Source organism: Onychostoma macrolepis, chromosome 12 (genome assembly GCF_012432095.1).
Source record: "Onychostoma macrolepis isolate SWU-2019 chromosome 12, ASM1243209v1, whole genome shotgun sequence".
NCBI classification, from domain to species: Eukaryota; Metazoa; Chordata; class Actinopteri; order Cypriniformes; family Cyprinidae; genus Onychostoma; species Onychostoma macrolepis.
The window spans coordinates 382,501-399,427 of record NC_081166.1 but is presented as its reverse complement, the minus strand read 5'-3'; the positions used below and the strand labels follow the sequence as shown (position 1 = coordinate 399,427).

The 16,927-nt window shown below is 40.8% G+C and overlaps 1 protein-coding gene across 2 annotated transcripts in view; it reads right to left on the bottom strand.

The window, feature by feature from the left end:
- mtr (5-methyltetrahydrofolate-homocysteine methyltransferase) overlaps positions 1 to 16,927 on the bottom strand; it is a 28,499-nt gene that overhangs the window by 6,152 nt on the left and 5,420 nt on the right. For both annotated transcript variants that reach the window (XM_058793902.1, XM_058793903.1), the window contains exons 7-32: positions 15,192 to 15,251; positions 15,008 to 15,102; positions 14,798 to 14,898; positions 14,548 to 14,609; positions 14,396 to 14,463; positions 14,204 to 14,283; positions 13,983 to 14,095; positions 13,619 to 13,759; positions 12,689 to 12,874; positions 10,576 to 10,755; positions 9,968 to 10,084; positions 9,345 to 9,485; positions 8,596 to 8,685; positions 7,914 to 8,066; positions 7,471 to 7,578; positions 7,011 to 7,111; positions 6,230 to 6,297; positions 6,032 to 6,152; positions 5,377 to 5,458; positions 5,185 to 5,283; positions 3,748 to 3,823; positions 3,047 to 3,202; positions 2,771 to 2,967; positions 2,414 to 2,614; positions 1,513 to 1,705; positions 61 to 173 (exon numbers count right to left, since the gene is read on the bottom strand). In XM_058793902.1, coding sequence (XP_058649885.1) covers positions 61 to 173; positions 1,513 to 1,705; positions 2,414 to 2,614; positions 2,771 to 2,967; positions 3,047 to 3,202; positions 3,748 to 3,823; positions 5,185 to 5,283; positions 5,377 to 5,458; positions 6,032 to 6,152; positions 6,230 to 6,297; positions 7,011 to 7,111; positions 7,471 to 7,578; positions 7,914 to 8,066; positions 8,596 to 8,685; positions 9,345 to 9,485; positions 9,968 to 10,084; positions 10,576 to 10,755; positions 12,689 to 12,874; positions 13,619 to 13,759; positions 13,983 to 14,095; positions 14,204 to 14,283; positions 14,396 to 14,463; positions 14,548 to 14,609; positions 14,798 to 14,898; positions 15,008 to 15,102; positions 15,192 to 15,251 — 3,102 coding nt within the window. The remainder of the gene's footprint in view (positions 1 to 60; positions 174 to 1,512; positions 1,706 to 2,413; positions 2,615 to 2,770; positions 2,968 to 3,046; positions 3,203 to 3,747; positions 3,824 to 5,184; positions 5,284 to 5,376; positions 5,459 to 6,031; positions 6,153 to 6,229; positions 6,298 to 7,010; positions 7,112 to 7,470; positions 7,579 to 7,913; positions 8,067 to 8,595; positions 8,686 to 9,344; positions 9,486 to 9,967; positions 10,085 to 10,575; positions 10,756 to 12,688; positions 12,875 to 13,618; positions 13,760 to 13,982; positions 14,096 to 14,203; positions 14,284 to 14,395; positions 14,464 to 14,547; positions 14,610 to 14,797; positions 14,899 to 15,007; positions 15,103 to 15,191; positions 15,252 to 16,927) is intronic.

The window sequence follows — 16,927 nt, the reverse complement described above, 5'->3', positions numbered from 1 at the left end:
TCAGATGGAACGACTGGATGGTCTGGTTAGTGCATCTGATGGTAAGCGTGAGGTTCATACCTGCTCTTTAGTGATTTTACCCACAGCGAAATAGCAGGATTTGGGGTTGGAGAAATACAGGCCGGATACGGATGCGGCGGGAGTCATGGCCAGAGACTCCGTCAGACCGATACCTGCAGGAGAACATGAAGAGACACGCTGAGACGCTTCAGGATGGAGACACGGTCAGATCCTATCAGCACGGACACACAAACATCTGAGGAACGTCATCCTTTAATCTAAAGATCAGTTTCTGGACAGAAATATAAGTGTTTGCAGTAAAAGAACAGTGTTGACTAGGCTTGTTTGATTTGTTGCCTTGTTCTGGACTTCATGGAGTCAACTCAAAGAATCAATTACTTGTGTTTTTAATTTTTGAGGAATCTATTAGAGGAATATGTTCACTTAATCACATTAACATGGTCGTAGGAAGAGCCTTTTCCTAATATGAAGATTCCTTTGTATGCGTTTCATAAAAGAACTACTGAATTGTTTTTTGAACCAGTTCATTAAAACAAATGAACATGTTTGCAGAAATGAATCGGACGTCCAATCACTATTATTGAGCGAGAGGAGAATTAATGATTAGCTCCGAATTAAAAAGGGCTCTTAAAGATTGCCTGTGATGGACTCTCGATTCCCAAAATCTCGTAATTGGCTCTTTTCAGAATCGATTCACAGCCCTAGTGTTAACTTTCTAAATTCACTGCAAACTTCTAAATGTGACCCTGGACCACAAAACCAGCCATAATGATCAATTTTTTTAAATTAAGATTTATACATCATCTGAAAGCTGAATAAATGAGCTAAATAATAATATTTGGCCAAGATACAACTATTTGAAAAACTGGAATCTGAGGGTGCAAAAAAAAAAAAAATCTAAATATTGAGAAAATCACCTTTAAAGTTGTCCAAATGAAGTTCTTAGCAATGCATATTACTAATCAAAAATTAAGTTTTGATATATTTACGGTAGGAAATATACAAAATTTCTTCATGAAACATGATCTTTACTTAATATCCTAATGATTTTTGGCATAAAAGAAATTGAAAATTTTGACCCATACAATAGAAAAATAAGGGTTTAAAATTGTACCTTTTTGGGTACAACAGCTTGTCCCTGGAGCAGTACCCTTAAAAGGACATATTTGTACCTTTTTTACCCCTAATAGGTACATATTAGTACGTACTACGTAGAGTAGTAATACCTATTAGGAGTAAAAAAAGGTACAAATATGTCCTTTTAAGGGTACTGCTCCAGGGACAAGCTGTTGTACCCAAAAAGGTACAATTTTAAACCCTTATTTTTCTGTGTGTTGGCTATTGCTACAAATATACCTGTGCTGCTTATGACTGCTTTTGTGCTCCAGGGTCACAAATCACTATTCATTAAGCACACAGATAAGAGAAAGATGACCAGTGTGAATGCAGTATCCAAACACAGCCTGCTCTAAAGCCGCGTCTGCATCTCACCGGTTTTCTCCTGTATGTCTGCGAGCTTCCACATGGTGTGTTTCTCGGTGTGGTCGGGTTGGCTGGGGTATCCTGCGGCCGGACGGATCCCTTCATACCGCAGCCGGTGCAGGTCAGACGCGGGCAGATCCTCCTCGCTGCTGTAAGCCCACAGATGCCTGCGCACACGAGCGTGCAGCTCCTCAGCGAACGCCTGCCGCGGGAGAAAACTCAACGTGAGCACTGACTTACACGTCCGTCAGACAGTCTCTTCCTAATAACGGCCCATTCGTTGATTTTCTTTAGCTGATGAACAATAAAAACACTGACAGCCAGAATGCATCGGACTTTAAAGAGTAATTTATATATTAAGCTCAAATGAACTTTGTCCATTAAATAACAGTCTAAGGACTGAGGCAGAATTAAAATAGACAGATCACAGATTTAATTTATGAATTTATGTTTGATTTATTTTACTTATTTTAGCTGCAGTACACCGACATGAACGAATGAATTTGACAATGACCATTATTCATATACAATCAAATAAAACAATTATCATTTGTAGAAGCAGATGTGAAACCAGCGGCTGTAATAGAAAACAGCACTTTGGAAGGCGTTATTCAGTTTTATAACCACTAGATGGATACAGAATAAAAGCCGAGTAATGAACCTTTTTCTGATAGAATTGTGATGAAAGCGTCGCTGGTTCAGAACGCTTCACTTTGCCATCACTAGATGAGTCTTGGTCAAATTAAGTGGATAAATATATGACTGAAAGATTTCAATAATTTGCATCTTCAAGAGGATGAGAAATATCTTGTTGTAATGTTCAGTGAGTGTGTGTGTGTGTGTGTGTGTGTGTGTGTGTGTGTGTGTGTGTGTGTGTGTGTGAGAGAGTGTGAGTGTGTGTGTTGTGTACCTCGGCGAGTCGGTCCGCCAGCGCTTTGACCATGATGCTGCTGTAATCATCTCCCTGCTGCTCGAACCTCCGACTGAGCTCTTCTGCTCCGAACACGGACACGGCGAACAGACCCACGTAATCCTGAACGCCGCTGCCACGAGGAGCCACGAAATCAGACAGACACAGGTACGGCTCGGAGCTCGCAGAGTCCTTCTCCGCCTGCGGGAGGAAAACACAGTCACATCACAACTGCTGGATAATTATTTCATGCATTTCTTCACACACTGGTCTATTACTGTGGCCAGGGCTGGGTGATTAATCAAATCTCATTACATGTGAATCATACAGTCTCTTCCAGTCTTAGTCTGATCTCACCTGCTGTCTGAGGCCGTAGAAGGTGGCGACAGGTGTGGCGGTTTGTGTCGTGACATCATCAGCGTACAGGTGGATGTCGTCGCCGTCACTCCGAGCGGCCCAGAATCCCACGAGTCCACGGGCCTGCAGTCCTCGGCTGTCAATCAACCGGTTCAACAGCTTCAGAGCGTCGTCATGCACACGCCGCGCTTCCTCTCCTGAAACACACGCGTGACACACGTCACCCACGCTGACCTCTGACCCTCAGCGACCGCTACTGCAGCAAACCAGACGCACCCACGGTTTTATCTTTGAATATTTTGGGGTATCCGCGGTTGGGGTATTTCCCTCGCAGCTGCCACACGTCAAAGAACGGCTTCCAGTCGATGAAGTCCAGCAGCTTACGCAGGTCATACGTGTCAAACACGCGAGTGCCCAAGAACTGCGGCCGCACTGCAGACAAACACAAACACACATAAACTCACCAATAAAACAAGCAGGTTAAAGCCGCAGCTCACTACCTGAGATACTAACCAGTGTCGGGGAAAGTTACTTTTAAAACTAATGCATTACAATATTGCATTACTACCTAAAAAAGTAACTAATTATGTTACTTTTTATGGAAAGTAACGCGTTACATTACTTTTGAGTTACTTTTTAAATTTGAGCAGGGCTTGTTTGTTGGTTTTTAATATAAAAAAAAAAAGTAAATAATGTTGATATTTAGTCTAGAACTACAGTAAGATCATGTTCTTACTCCTGATTTCTCTCAACATGGCAACACCAGAGCTGTCCATCAATACATGAGAAACACAGGAACTGGAGTTAATTATTTGAAAGATACTTACATCTAAATTAAAAAGTAGTGCATTACTTTACTAGTTACTTGAGAAAGTAATCTGATTACTTGTAATGCATTACCCCCAACACTGATACTAACCATCACACACAGCAGTTTTAAGTTAGAGACTAGTTGAGCGGGGTTGAGGTAGTAATACCTGGTCTGGGTTGAGAGAGCCAGTCGATATGGAGGCCCTTCTCTCGAGCTCGACTCAGAGACAGGAAGCGTCTGTCCTGCAGGAAACACATCAGCGTCAGCTCTCAGTAAACCATGCTTTATGACGCATGGATGCACCGCAGTGAAAACTCTTGGCCCGAAGTCAAACACAGTTTTCGCATTATTTTGCCAGTTTTTCCACTATTGCATCAATTACACAGCCAAAATGTGCTTTTTACGGTTTTGTCTTGCTTTTCGCAGAAAAAAAAAAATCAATTACAAAACAACATGAACATTTTCACTGTAACGTTTTTTTAACATTCCAGCAAGCATTATACCAAAGCAGCACAATTTAACTTAAAATTAATAAGTTAGTAAAATAATAATTTTAATGGCCATTTTTGAGACCCCCTTCTTGAATCAGGCGTGATTGGCTAAAGACAAAAAAGGAAAACTGAACACTTTGAGCAGTAAATCAGCATATTAGAATGATTTCAGCTGTGCATCACAGAAATAAATTACAGTTGAACAGATAGAAAACAGTCATTTAAAATTCTAATAATATTTCCCATTACTGTCTTTGTATTTTTACTGTACAAATAAATGCAGCCTTGCTGAGCAGAAGAGACTTCTTTTGAAAAGTGTTCGTGTGGCTCAGTGGTAGAGCATTGCGTTAGCAGCGCAAAAGGTCGTGGGTTCAATTCCCAGGGAACACATACCGATAAAAAAATAAAAATAAATGTATAGCCTGAATGCACTGTAAGTCACTTTGGATAAAAGCGTCTGCTAAATGCATAAATGTAAACGTATTATTAGATGTATTAATAGAGCTGTAGCAATTATCATAGTCTTATTTCTTATTGTACTTTACAGAAGAACAGTAAAATTATAATTCTATCATTTATGAATGTTGACGGAGCTTTTATTTTGGCGGAAACCTGCAGAAGATCTCAGTGCTTCTTTTTGTTGACAGCAGATTTATAAATAATTCTCGTTATGAATTTAGGAAGATGTTTGCTTGTTAAAACTGATAAAAGTGTGACTGAGCAGCTGACGAGGAACAGATTTTTTGGACTTTGAACCCTGGCTAACGAGCTCGTCGTCGCTGTCAGAACACTGTTTTAGAAAACATCACGTTCTGCAGGTTATTCACTAATTGTTTAAAGCCATTTCGTGATTTCAATCATCGTACAGTAACCAGCAACAGCCACGCTTCCTCTTCTCATCAGAGACACGAGATCAGCGCTTCTAATGATTTTAGTGTTTTAAACACTTCCACACGCTGGGACATGTTCGATCATTGTTCAGTACAATTTATTCAGTCTATTCACTTATACACGAAAGAGCTTCTTTTTTTTTTTTGCATATTTTCGGCCGAATAATTTCAGTTGCTGAACACTCGGCGCATATGAAGAGGTTGATCATGTGAGCGTCAGACCTTCAGAGAGTCGTAGTGATCCTGTCGGATGTCTTCATACTCCTCCCGGAGCTCCTCGAAGTAATCCTCGCGGACGCCTTCATCCAGCAGCTGCGAGCACTGCAGACACAAAACCACCATCATCATCATCATCATCATCATCATCAGAAGGTTTTGCTGTATAAGACAGAGACAGACAGATGGGCGTCTCACCACTACTACACTGCGGGACGCGTCGAGGACGTGAACCACGGGAGAGCTGTACCGCGGGGCGATTTTCACCGCAGTGTGAGTCCTGTCAATCACACACACAAAACACATCACACATCACATAAACATCTTCATTAGGGCATCAGTCATTTGATAATATTCAGTATTTGTGTATTTACTGTAAAGTGGCTTCATTGGATGATTGAGAGCAAGCACAGTAACTGCAGCTCAATACATTCAATATGATAAAAACCTAAACTAATCAAGACACCTTTTTGCCAAATAAACATAATTAGATATTCTCTAAAATCTCGACGGGACATTGAAAATGAGCATTTTCAGCTTCAGAGCATCAGTGTAATTAACAGACACATTTAGGAGGAATAATTACATTGATTCACTCAAACATTATACGACATAAAAAAAAAAAAAAAAGAGTGATGATGCAAATGAATCAGGATTTTGAAACGATTCACCGATTCATGGAAACGATCACACTGTCCAACTCTAAAATCGTTTCTGCTGCTGAAGTTTAAATGAGAAACGCCATTAAAACATCTACAGAAGAATTAATGACACTATCTTTATGAGTTAATGGCTAAATAAAAATGGCATAAATGTTGAAGTTAACCAAGCAAGCGCCTGGTGAACGTCGTACTTTGACGTTGTGGCTCCGCCGATCAGCAGAGGAGTCTTCAAGCCCAGACGCTCCATTTCTTTGGCTACATGAATCATTTCATCCAGTGACGGCGTGATGAGACCCGACAGACCGATGATGTCTGCAGACACAGAGAGCGTCACACGTGAGACGAGTCCTTCAGTGAGAGGACATCAGCCCAGAGACGCAGAAACTGACCTGCTTTGTTGTGAATGGCCTCCCGCAGGATCCTGTCGCAGGGAATCATGACTCCCAGATCAATGACCCTGAGGAGACACACACACACACACACACACACACACACATGATGAGCCTGTGGTGCTGCGGTCGTGTTAGAGAGACTGATGGCAGCGTTTACCCATCTGACATCAAACACCTGCAGCTGCTAGTGTCTGAAGAGCCACTTAACACCAGCGTTCACACACACACACACACACACACACAGGACAGCTGCTGTGTGCATTTGCATTTTAAATAACATAAAATGACCTTTTAATTCTGTTTTATGACAGATTTTTTCTGGATACTGTTTTAATGGTTTAATTACATTTTTAAAAACCTGTGGTAATCAAATTCATAAATATTTTAGCAGTTTAATCAGTCTTTTAAGAAGTCATCAAATCAAAATAAACTCCTTAACAGCATTTTTTTTTTTTTTTTTGTCAAATAACATGCTGCACAATAGAGGTTTACTGTATAAATTAAAACATGGATGAAAAAAAAAAAAAAAAAAACTCTTGATTGTGTGATATTTCTTTAAAAAAAATTTTTGAAGTGCTTTCTTGAAGAGATTTTCATTAATTAATTTAATGAATCAAAAATTTGACAAATTCAGTGATAGTTAATTACATTTTTAAGACTAGATTCCTAAACTGTTTTCATTATGGCAGAGATCACAGGGTCCAAACACACACACACACACACACACATATATATATATATACACGCACGCACACACTCGACAGAATCTCAGACTCACCGGAAGTTATTGCATCCCAGCACAACACCCACAATGTTTTTGCCGATATCATGAACGTCTCCCTTCACCGTGGCCAGCAGAACCGTGCCCTGATACGGATCCTGGAGAACAACACACACACACACACACACACACACACACACGGCTCATCTTCATTAAACACACATCTGACTGGAGTCTGCAGTTTATTCCAGCGTCCTTGAGACGGAGCAGACTAGATGAACTGTGAAAACATGTCGTTCTGCACCAGCGTGATCATCGCACTCCTGCTTTAGCGAGCATTTATTTACTTATGTTACTAACTCCATATCAGCAACAATGGTTATATTCATGGCAACATTAACAGTATCATTTCAATACATCATTTACAATAACAACATTCTTAAGCAGCAATCACTTCAGTGAGTTCTGTTCACTAGTATAAAAACACACTGATCTTCTGTGAGGAGTGAACGCTCACCACGTCTTCATTAGAGCCAGAGATGGACATCATCTGCTCTCGCTCCTTCTCCATGAAGGGAATCAGATGGCCGACAGCTTTCTTCATCACACGGGCCGACTTGATCACCTGACGACACACAAACACAGACATGAGACCCATAAAGACCCTATTTACCGTCTTAATTTATGTTCCAGCTTGTTTCGTCATCTTTATCATCTTTCATCAAATGTACACTCTGTAAAATCAAGGTCCAAAAGGGGGTTGCCCATTTTATTTCCCTTACATGAAGAACTTTTTTCTACTATAAAGTAAATAACCTTCCATAAATGAGAAGCTTCCGTGGATGTTAAAAGGTTCTTCATGGAACCCACAAAAAAAGTGCAAAAACGTACTCGCCATCCTCAAGCTTCTCTGCTGCTGAAGCTCCTCAATCTGAATCAATAACAGTGTTTTATTGTCACCTGTGGTAGGAACATCTTCCCGGCTCCGAACAGATCTCCGACGGTCTTCATGCCGTTCATGAGCGGACCCTCGATCACGTGCAGCGGTCGAGGATAGCGGTCGTTCTGAGCGCGCGCCTCCTCCGTGTCCGCCACCACATACTTCTCTATACCCTGAGAACACACATCTACAGCACTTCAGCACACGCTCGCTGATTTCACTTCTGACAGCACGCTGACAAATAAGACCCTGGAGCACAAAACCAGTCATAACATGAAAATCTGGAATCTGAGGGAGCAAAAAAACCTAAATATTGAGAAAATCTCCTTTAAAGTTGTCCAAATGAAGTTCTTAGCAATGCATATTACTAATCAAAAATGAGCTTTTAATATATTTATGGTAGGAAATGTACAAAATATCTTCATGGAACATGATCTTAATATCCTAATGATTTTTGGCGTAAAAGTAAAATGTATAATTTTGACCCATACAATGTATTGTTGGCTATTGCTACAAATATAGCTGTGCTGCTTATGACTGCTTCTGTGCTGCAGGGACACATATTGTCCAACCTTACATCAATGGAAAGCTTACTTATCTTTCAGATGATGTATAAATCTCATGACCCTTATGATTGGTTTTGTGGTCCAGGGTCACGAATGTGTCTCAAACATGCGACGAGTGTGTGTTAATCGCTCTGACCTTGACGAGCGCGTACTCCAGCCGCTCCTCCACGCTGCCCAGCCTCCACTCATCCGTCTGAATCACTTTCTTCCCTCCTTTAGCATAATTCTACATCAACCACAGCAGAAACAGCACATGACAACACAGACCGACTCCAGAGACAGCTCATGATCCTCGCAGCAAGTTTACACACTCCTTTATTAGAGTTCAATAAGTACTAATTAATGCAGTTAAAGCAGTAGCATGAAGCCGTGGTGTATTTCTCGCACCCAAATAATCCATTAGTAACGGGATTAATGGCTCAATCAGACTGAACAGCCCTTACGTGAACGCTGCAAGAGATCCAGTTGAGCTTGATCTGAATGCAGACTTGCAATAATCCAATAAAAAATAAAAAATAAAATAAAAATGTCAACACTTCTCTTATTTTCTCAGATTCAAAAATCCCTTTTGCACATGTGCAGTGCAGCGATGTGAACGTTTGCATATGTTTTACATCTTAGACTAGACTTGACTTCTGACACATGTTAGCTGCACCGAATAGAAATATTCAAAATACATGTGATACACATTTCAATGAACACGTGAAATGGATCGCAAAGTTTAGGGTTCATATAAACAACTTTTCAGAATCTGAAATCAGATTGGATTCACTCTGAATGACCGAATGTAAACGAACAGGTTTTTGCACCTAACTGATCGTGTTAATATCAAGTTCTCCGGTTCTGTTTTAACCCGGATGTGATGGTTCTGGTCTGGTTCTGTACCTGTGCGTACAGCAGGAGTTTCTCGGTGGCGTCTGGGTCTCGGTTCCAGATGATGTTCTCACACAGCAGCAGCAGCTCTTTATCGATGTCGTCATACACCGGCAGATTACCAGCGTTCACGATTCCCATGTCCATGCCATCCTGAACACACACACACACACACACACACACACACACGCACACGCGCACACACACACAGCAATGTGTAACATTTTACCAGATGTAGTCCTACACTTATTAACTTTTATTTGTTGCCCTCTAAATAATGTTGTTTCACTAAATGTTTAGATTTTATAAAATGATTATGCTGAATTATCCACTAACCTAGTTTATAATAGTATTATAATAGTATTTTTGTCAGATGATTATATATTTTTTCATTTGTTATTTTTCATTAAAGTGAAGTTGTCTATATTTAGCAGATTGTGTTTAACACACAAAACAGTGCTGATCAGGTCAACACACAGAAGTATAGGAATTCTACACTGATTTTAAACTGCGCTGGTATCGGAGCGGGATTGGCTGATACACGGAAATTTCGGATCGGTTCTGAAAAAATGCTATCGTTGCATCCCTAGTTTACAGTGAGAAAAACCTCCTGACCCATGAGAGGAGGCACTGACCTTGATGGCGTGGTAGAGGAAGGCTCCGTGCATGGCCTCTCTGATGGCCTCCATCCCTCTGAAGGAGAACGAGAGGTTAGAGAGACCACCGCTGACCCTCGCACCGGGCAGACTCTCCTACACACACACACACGTTTGTTTCTGTGAATTGTGGGGACTTTCCATAGACTTCCATTACTTTTATACTGACCAAATGATATTTTCTATCCCCTGACCCAACCCTGACCCTAAACCTACCCCTTACAGAAAACCTGTTTACATTCTTACACTTTCAGATTAACATCATTTAATATTTGTAATATTTTTTTTCTCTCGTGGGGACCGCAGGCCGCTCCCCACAATGTAGCATAAACAAGTACACACACACACACACACACACACACACGTTTGTTTCTGTGAACTGTGGGGACTCTCCATAGGCGTAATGGTTTTTATACTGTACTTACTGTATGTGCTATTGTCCTACACCAACCCTACACCTAAACCTACCCCTTACAGGAGACTTTCTGCTATTTCAGATTTTCAATACACTCCATTCTGAGTGATTTATAAGCGTTTTGAAAAGTGGGGACACACACACACACACACACACACTCAGTCACACACACCTTGATGAGCCGCGTGGCTCTGATGAAGTTGACGGCGTACATGCTGTGCTCCTCCATGCCGGTGCCGATGGTCAGGATGTTGGGGTCAAAGATGATGTCGTTGGGGTTGAAGCCCACCTGATTGATCAGCAGGTGATACGCGCGAGAGCAGATCCTCAACTTCTCATCCGTCTCTGTCGCCTACAACACACCAGCGGTCACGTGCTTCATCTCAATAAGAAATATTTCAAGATGCTACATGTTAGCATCTAGTTTTCTCTCTTATAAATATTAGTCCGTTTTTCTTGCACCAAACCAAACCGTCTCTTATCTTCACACCTGCTTTAGCTACGGTTTAAAAAGTAAATGACTCAGCGGAGGCCAAAATGATCAGAACACTAGTGTCTTCAGCAGCTAAACATGCTTTAAGTCAGTTATTTCTATCTTCTGCTGGAGTGTGTCAGGAGGAAATATCAGTTTACACTTCCAAACATTCATTTAGCCATTAATTGTAATAATCCAGTGAGATTTTTGTCCGTATTAATAGGCAACAGTATTCTCACAGAAGTCTTAAAGACACAAATATTATCTGAATATGATCTATTATTTTGGCTTATACAGACACAGTGACGCTGCTTGTTCTCACAGAGGTCAGTGTGTTCTCACAAACCAACAACACTGAAACAAGGTTAGTTATTTCTAAAGTCTCATTGACTCATCTCTAAAGACCAGTTCAGCCAAAACGAATGTCATGTCTCAGTGGGGTTTTTGTCTATACAAAGAAAGTCAATGGGGTCCAATGTTATTTTTTTTTCAATGTTTTTCAAAATTTCAAAAGAAAATCATGCAGGTTTGAAATGACATCACAATATAATTCAAATTCAATTAAAAGCAAAAATAATGCATAAACCTCCTCCAAAAATTACTGGTATTTACTAGTCAATCTTCAGATGGGTATTTTTCATTAAGAAATAATGATGATTTTCATTAGGGGTGTGCAATATTGACAAAAAAAAAAAATCTATATTTTCTAGGATTTTATCAATAATGAAAATTTGATGATATTTTGCTGAGTGTGTTATTGTGCTGGTATTTTAAACCAACTCCTAAAGTTTTTGATATTCTTCATATTCTGTGTGGTGGTTAGTTCACAGCAGTGACAGAAATTAACATTTTTCCATTTTTTCTAAAAGCCTCCATTATCTTTTGAGTCAAATTCTTACATTTAATCAGTGGATTAGAATAATAAGACATTTGGGCTGTTACCAAGCAAATGAAATCAGTATCAATCAAATTCATCTTTGCAGTGCAGAGGAATCACAGAAGCTGCGTCTGAAGAGGTGTTTAGATGTGTTTACACACGGTTTAATGCAGGACATGAATGCATTTATCCTACAGTTACAAATGCATTTTTTTTATTTTATTTTTTTATATATTAAACATAAAATGTTGAATACTGATATTTGAAATTATTTAAATAATAAAAGATGCTTTGAATGTGAAATTAAAACCGCCAGCAGGTGGCAGCAAGTCACTGTAAATAAGTGAATCATTGCGATTGAACCGAATCATTTAAACGGTTGATTCATTCAGGAACGAAACACCGTTATGTTGCTCAGAGACGCAAAACAGTGCTGTGGCTGTGTTTGGAATTATTTTTGTTGTCGAAATAGAGCAAAAACAGGAAATATGTCTGAAAAAAAGACTCTTAATTAACTTCTTGTTTATTGAACTGTTGTAAAAAATCAATATCACATTTGTAATCATGGAAGTTTTTGTAGAAAAACAGCACTCTTTGTGTGAAATTGATTAACTATATGAACTATATAAATATATACATTTTCTGCTCCCAAGTCTTGAATTTGTGATCATTCTAAAGGCATTTTAATAGACTGAATCATGCAGTGAAAGAACGCACTCTAAATGCACTTCACGTAATGTATGCGTGCACTCTGTAGGTGTATTGAATGGTTTTTGCTAAATACTCAACATCAAAACGCACATCGTTAAAATAACAATTATGATATTATCGCAGACGATATATAAATCGCACACCTCTATTTTTCAAACAAAATTATTTAGTGAAATCAAACTGGAAACTGATTGTATAACGGGATGATGAACAGTAACCCACCTGTCCTTTCTCATCAAACGCCATGACGACCACCGCGGCCCCGTAGCGACGCACCTGTCGCGCCCGTCGCAGGAAGTCCTCCTCACCTTCTTTGAGGCTGATGCTGTTGACGATGCATTTGCCCTGACAGCACTTCAGACCCGCCTCGATTACAGCGAAGTTTGACGAGTCGATGCACAGCGGCACCTGCAAGTCAGGGGTCAGGGGTCAGACTCACCACAACATACACTGAGAAAAGGGTCATCATTTCTAAAGGCTCCTATATTGATTTTGTCATAGTTCAGGGGTCACCCATTAGCAGACCGCAGTCTGTTTCTACAGTCTACGTGAAACACTAAAATATTTTCTGAAATATAAGGCGCTTTTTTTATGATCTGAAACATGCTGTGGCTTATATTCCAAAGTGACTGTATAATGCTATTAATGATGAACATGCAAAACATGTAGAGCCACATTTGTATTGGTCCTGAATGAGAGAGGACGTTTATATGCATATATTTACACATGCCAGCAGTTTCAGCTTCACTTTAAATACATTTGTTTAGGCTTTGTTTATAACAAATGAACGGCACTATAATCTATGTTTGTTTGTTTTAGACTTATATTGTTCTGTTATGAATACTGTTAAGTTTAAAGGATTTGTTGTGGAGGAAAAGTTTACAGTGTTTCAATTGTTTGTCAGTGTTTGGTTTATTTAATTCTGAACATGATAATAAAATGTGACGAACACCAATGCAATGTTTTTTTTGTTTTTGTTCCTCAATGCAATGTTTTTTTTGTTTTTGTTCCTCAATGCAATGTTTTTTTTGTTTTTGTTCCTCAATGCAATGTTGATCCAGTGCTGCTTGTTTTCTGGAATATACTGTACAGGACGGAGACTGGAGCTCGTGACTTGAACTGAACAGCTCCGTCATGGTTATGAAGTCTGACCTTCGCGATGTCGGGTTCAGATGCGATGAGTTTACAGAAGCGGCTCATGGCAGCGGCTCCGTCCAGCATCCCCTCATCCATGTTAATGTCCAGAACCTGAGCGCCCATCTCCACCTGAGCTTTAGCGATGCTCAGCGCCTCCTGCGCGCGCACACACACACACACACACACACAAACACACACACAAACACACACACAAACACAGGTTTTTATGGTTTAGTCCATAGGCGTAATGCTTCTTCTACTGTACAGACCATATATTCTATTGTCCTACACCAACCCTACCCCTTACAGGAGACTTTCTGCACTTTTAGATTTTCAAAAAAACTCATTCTGTATGATTTATAAGCCTTTTGAGAAATACCTCATAATTTCCAGCCATGATGAGTTTGGCAAACTTGCGTGATCCAGCGACATTACAGCGCTCGCCGATGTTCACAAAGTTTGTGTACGGACCAATCCTGAACGGCTCCAGACCTGAACACACACGACAGGACAGACAAAACCAGTCTCATAGACTTAATTATTAGTAATTAATTTACTATCATTATTATTATAATAATGACAGGTGAAAAGCAGACGCACCTGACAGCAGCATATAATCACTGTACACATCTGTAGGAGGAACTCTGGGTTTGACGTGACGCACGCTTTCAGCAATCGCCCTGAAACACACACACACACACACACACACACACACACACACAGAGTAGTGTTCAGCGATCTCGACACACACACACACTGATCCAGAGCCGTCAGGATCAATCGTTCACACACCGGATGTGATCAGGAGTCGTTCCGCAGCAGCCGCCGACAATATTCACCAAACCGTCCACTGCAAACTCCTGCCGCAAACACGGGAAAAACACGCGTGTGAGGAGTCTGAGCAGAGAAGCAGAGCGGCGCACACATTCACAGGCCTGACCTACCTTCATCTGAGACGCCGTGACGTCAGGGGTCTCGTCATAGCCTCCGAATGTGTTGGGAAGCCCTGGAAATCAACACACAAATCATCGCATCTTGTGCACCACTGATAAAGCTGCCAGATGCACAACTAAAATTCAAATGCAACATTTTGGCACTCGAATGTGGATTTTTATTTTAAATTCGACAAAAATTCTAAATTCTCATTTTTATTTGACAGCCCTAATCACTTCTGTCACCCGATTATCAGCTCACCTGCGTTTGGGTAACAGATGACAAACGCTCCAGTGCTCTTTCCGATCGCTTCGATGAACGGACGCATCTCAGTCGCTCCCAGAGCACAGTTCAGACCAATACTGACACACAGAGAGATCATACAGCACTTACAAATATAAATCTGCAACCGAAGACAGAAAGTGTAAAACTATGACAGGAGTAAAAGATGAGAGAATCTGTGATTGTCACCACAGCGGCTGAGTGTGAGACATGCTGATGACGAACGCTTCGCCCGTCTGACCCGAGAGAGTGCGGCCGCTCTTATCCACGATAGTGCCAGAGATCTGCACACACACACACAGAGTTCATCTGTCATCGAACACACTCGTGAGGAGAGACAGACGTGAAGATCAAGTGAGCGCTGAACACTTACAAACACAGGTCGAGGTTCATAACACTCCTCAAACAGCCTGTCGATGGCAAATAACGCCGCCTGACAGAAACACAAACGACCAGAAACGTTAATACAGACCAAAAACTAAGGAATTCAAAAATATATTGGTAATTTATTACTGCTAATAATCATAATCAGTTTTCATCATCTTTTTGACCCCATTTTTTTTAATATATTTTTACTCAATTTCTTCCCCATAAAATATTTTAGGGCCTGACGCAACCAGAAAAATGTATTTAATAGATACTTATAACACTGCCTAAGGCATTTTAGAGATTTTATACATTTCCATGATTTCTCCAGCTCTAGAAATCAATTAAAAAGAGGCTTCCTCATATATCCAGGTTTTCCAAAACTGTGACAATCCTTTAACTGCCAAATATTTATTTCTGTATTTATATATGTACAGTGGGTACAGAAAGTATTCAGACCCCCTTAAATTTTTCACTCTTTGTTATATTGCAGCCATTTTTCCTCAATGTACACACAGCACCCCATATTGACAGAAAAACACAGAATTGTTGATATTTTTGCAGATTTATTAAAAAAGAAAAACTGAAATATCACATGGTCCTAAGTATTCAGACCCTTTGCTGTGACACTCGTATATTTAACTCAGGTGCTGTCCATTTCTTCTGATCATCCTTGAGATGGTTCTACACCTTCATTTGAGTCCAGCTGTGTTTGATTATACTGATTGGACTTGATTAGGAAAGCCACACACCTGTCTATATAAGACCTTACAGCTCACAGTGCATGTCAGAGCAAATGAGAATCATGAGGTCAAAGGAACTGCCTGAAGAGCTCAGAGACAGAATTGTGGCAAGGCACAGATCTGGCCAAGGTTACAAAAACACTTCTGCTGCACTTAAGGTTCCTAAGAGCACAGTGGCCTCCATAATCCTTAAATGGAAGACGTTTGGGACGACCAGAACCCTTCCTAGAGCTGGCCGTCCGGCCAAACTGAGCTATCGGGGGAGAAGAGCCTTGGTGAGAGAGGTAAAGAAGAACCCAAAGATCACTGTGGCTGAGCTCCAGAGATGCAGTCGGGAGATGGGAGAAAGTTGTAGAAAGTCAACCATCACTGCAGCCCTCCACCAGTCGGGGCTTTATGGCAGAGTGGCCCGACGGAAGCCTCTCCTCAGTGCAAGACACATGAAAGCCCGCATGGAGTTTGCTAAAAAACACCTGAATAAGATTCTCTGGTCTGATGAGACCAAGATAGAACTTTTTGGCCTTAATTCTAAGCGGTATGTGTGGAGAAAACCAGGCACTGCTCATCACCTGTCCAATACAGTCCCAACAGTGAAGCATGGTGGTGGCAGCATCATGCTGTGGGGGTGTTTTTCAGCTGCAGGGACAGGACGACTGGTTGCAATCGAGGGAAGATGAATGCGGCCAAGTACAGGGATATCCTGGACGAAAACCTTCTCCAGAGTGCTCAGGACCTCAGACTGGGCCGAAGGTTTACCTTCCAACAAGACAATGACCCTAAGCACACAGCTAAAATAACGAAGGAGTGGCTTCACAACAACTGCACAACTTCTTGTCCAGGCCCTTGTCATTGTCATTTCATTTCATTGTCATTTCTAGGCTGGACTATTGCAATGCTCTTCTGGCTGGACTTCCATCAAACACAGTCAAACCTCTACAAATGATTCAGAATGCGGCGGCACGACTGGTCTTCAACGAGCCCAAAAGAGCCCATGTTACCC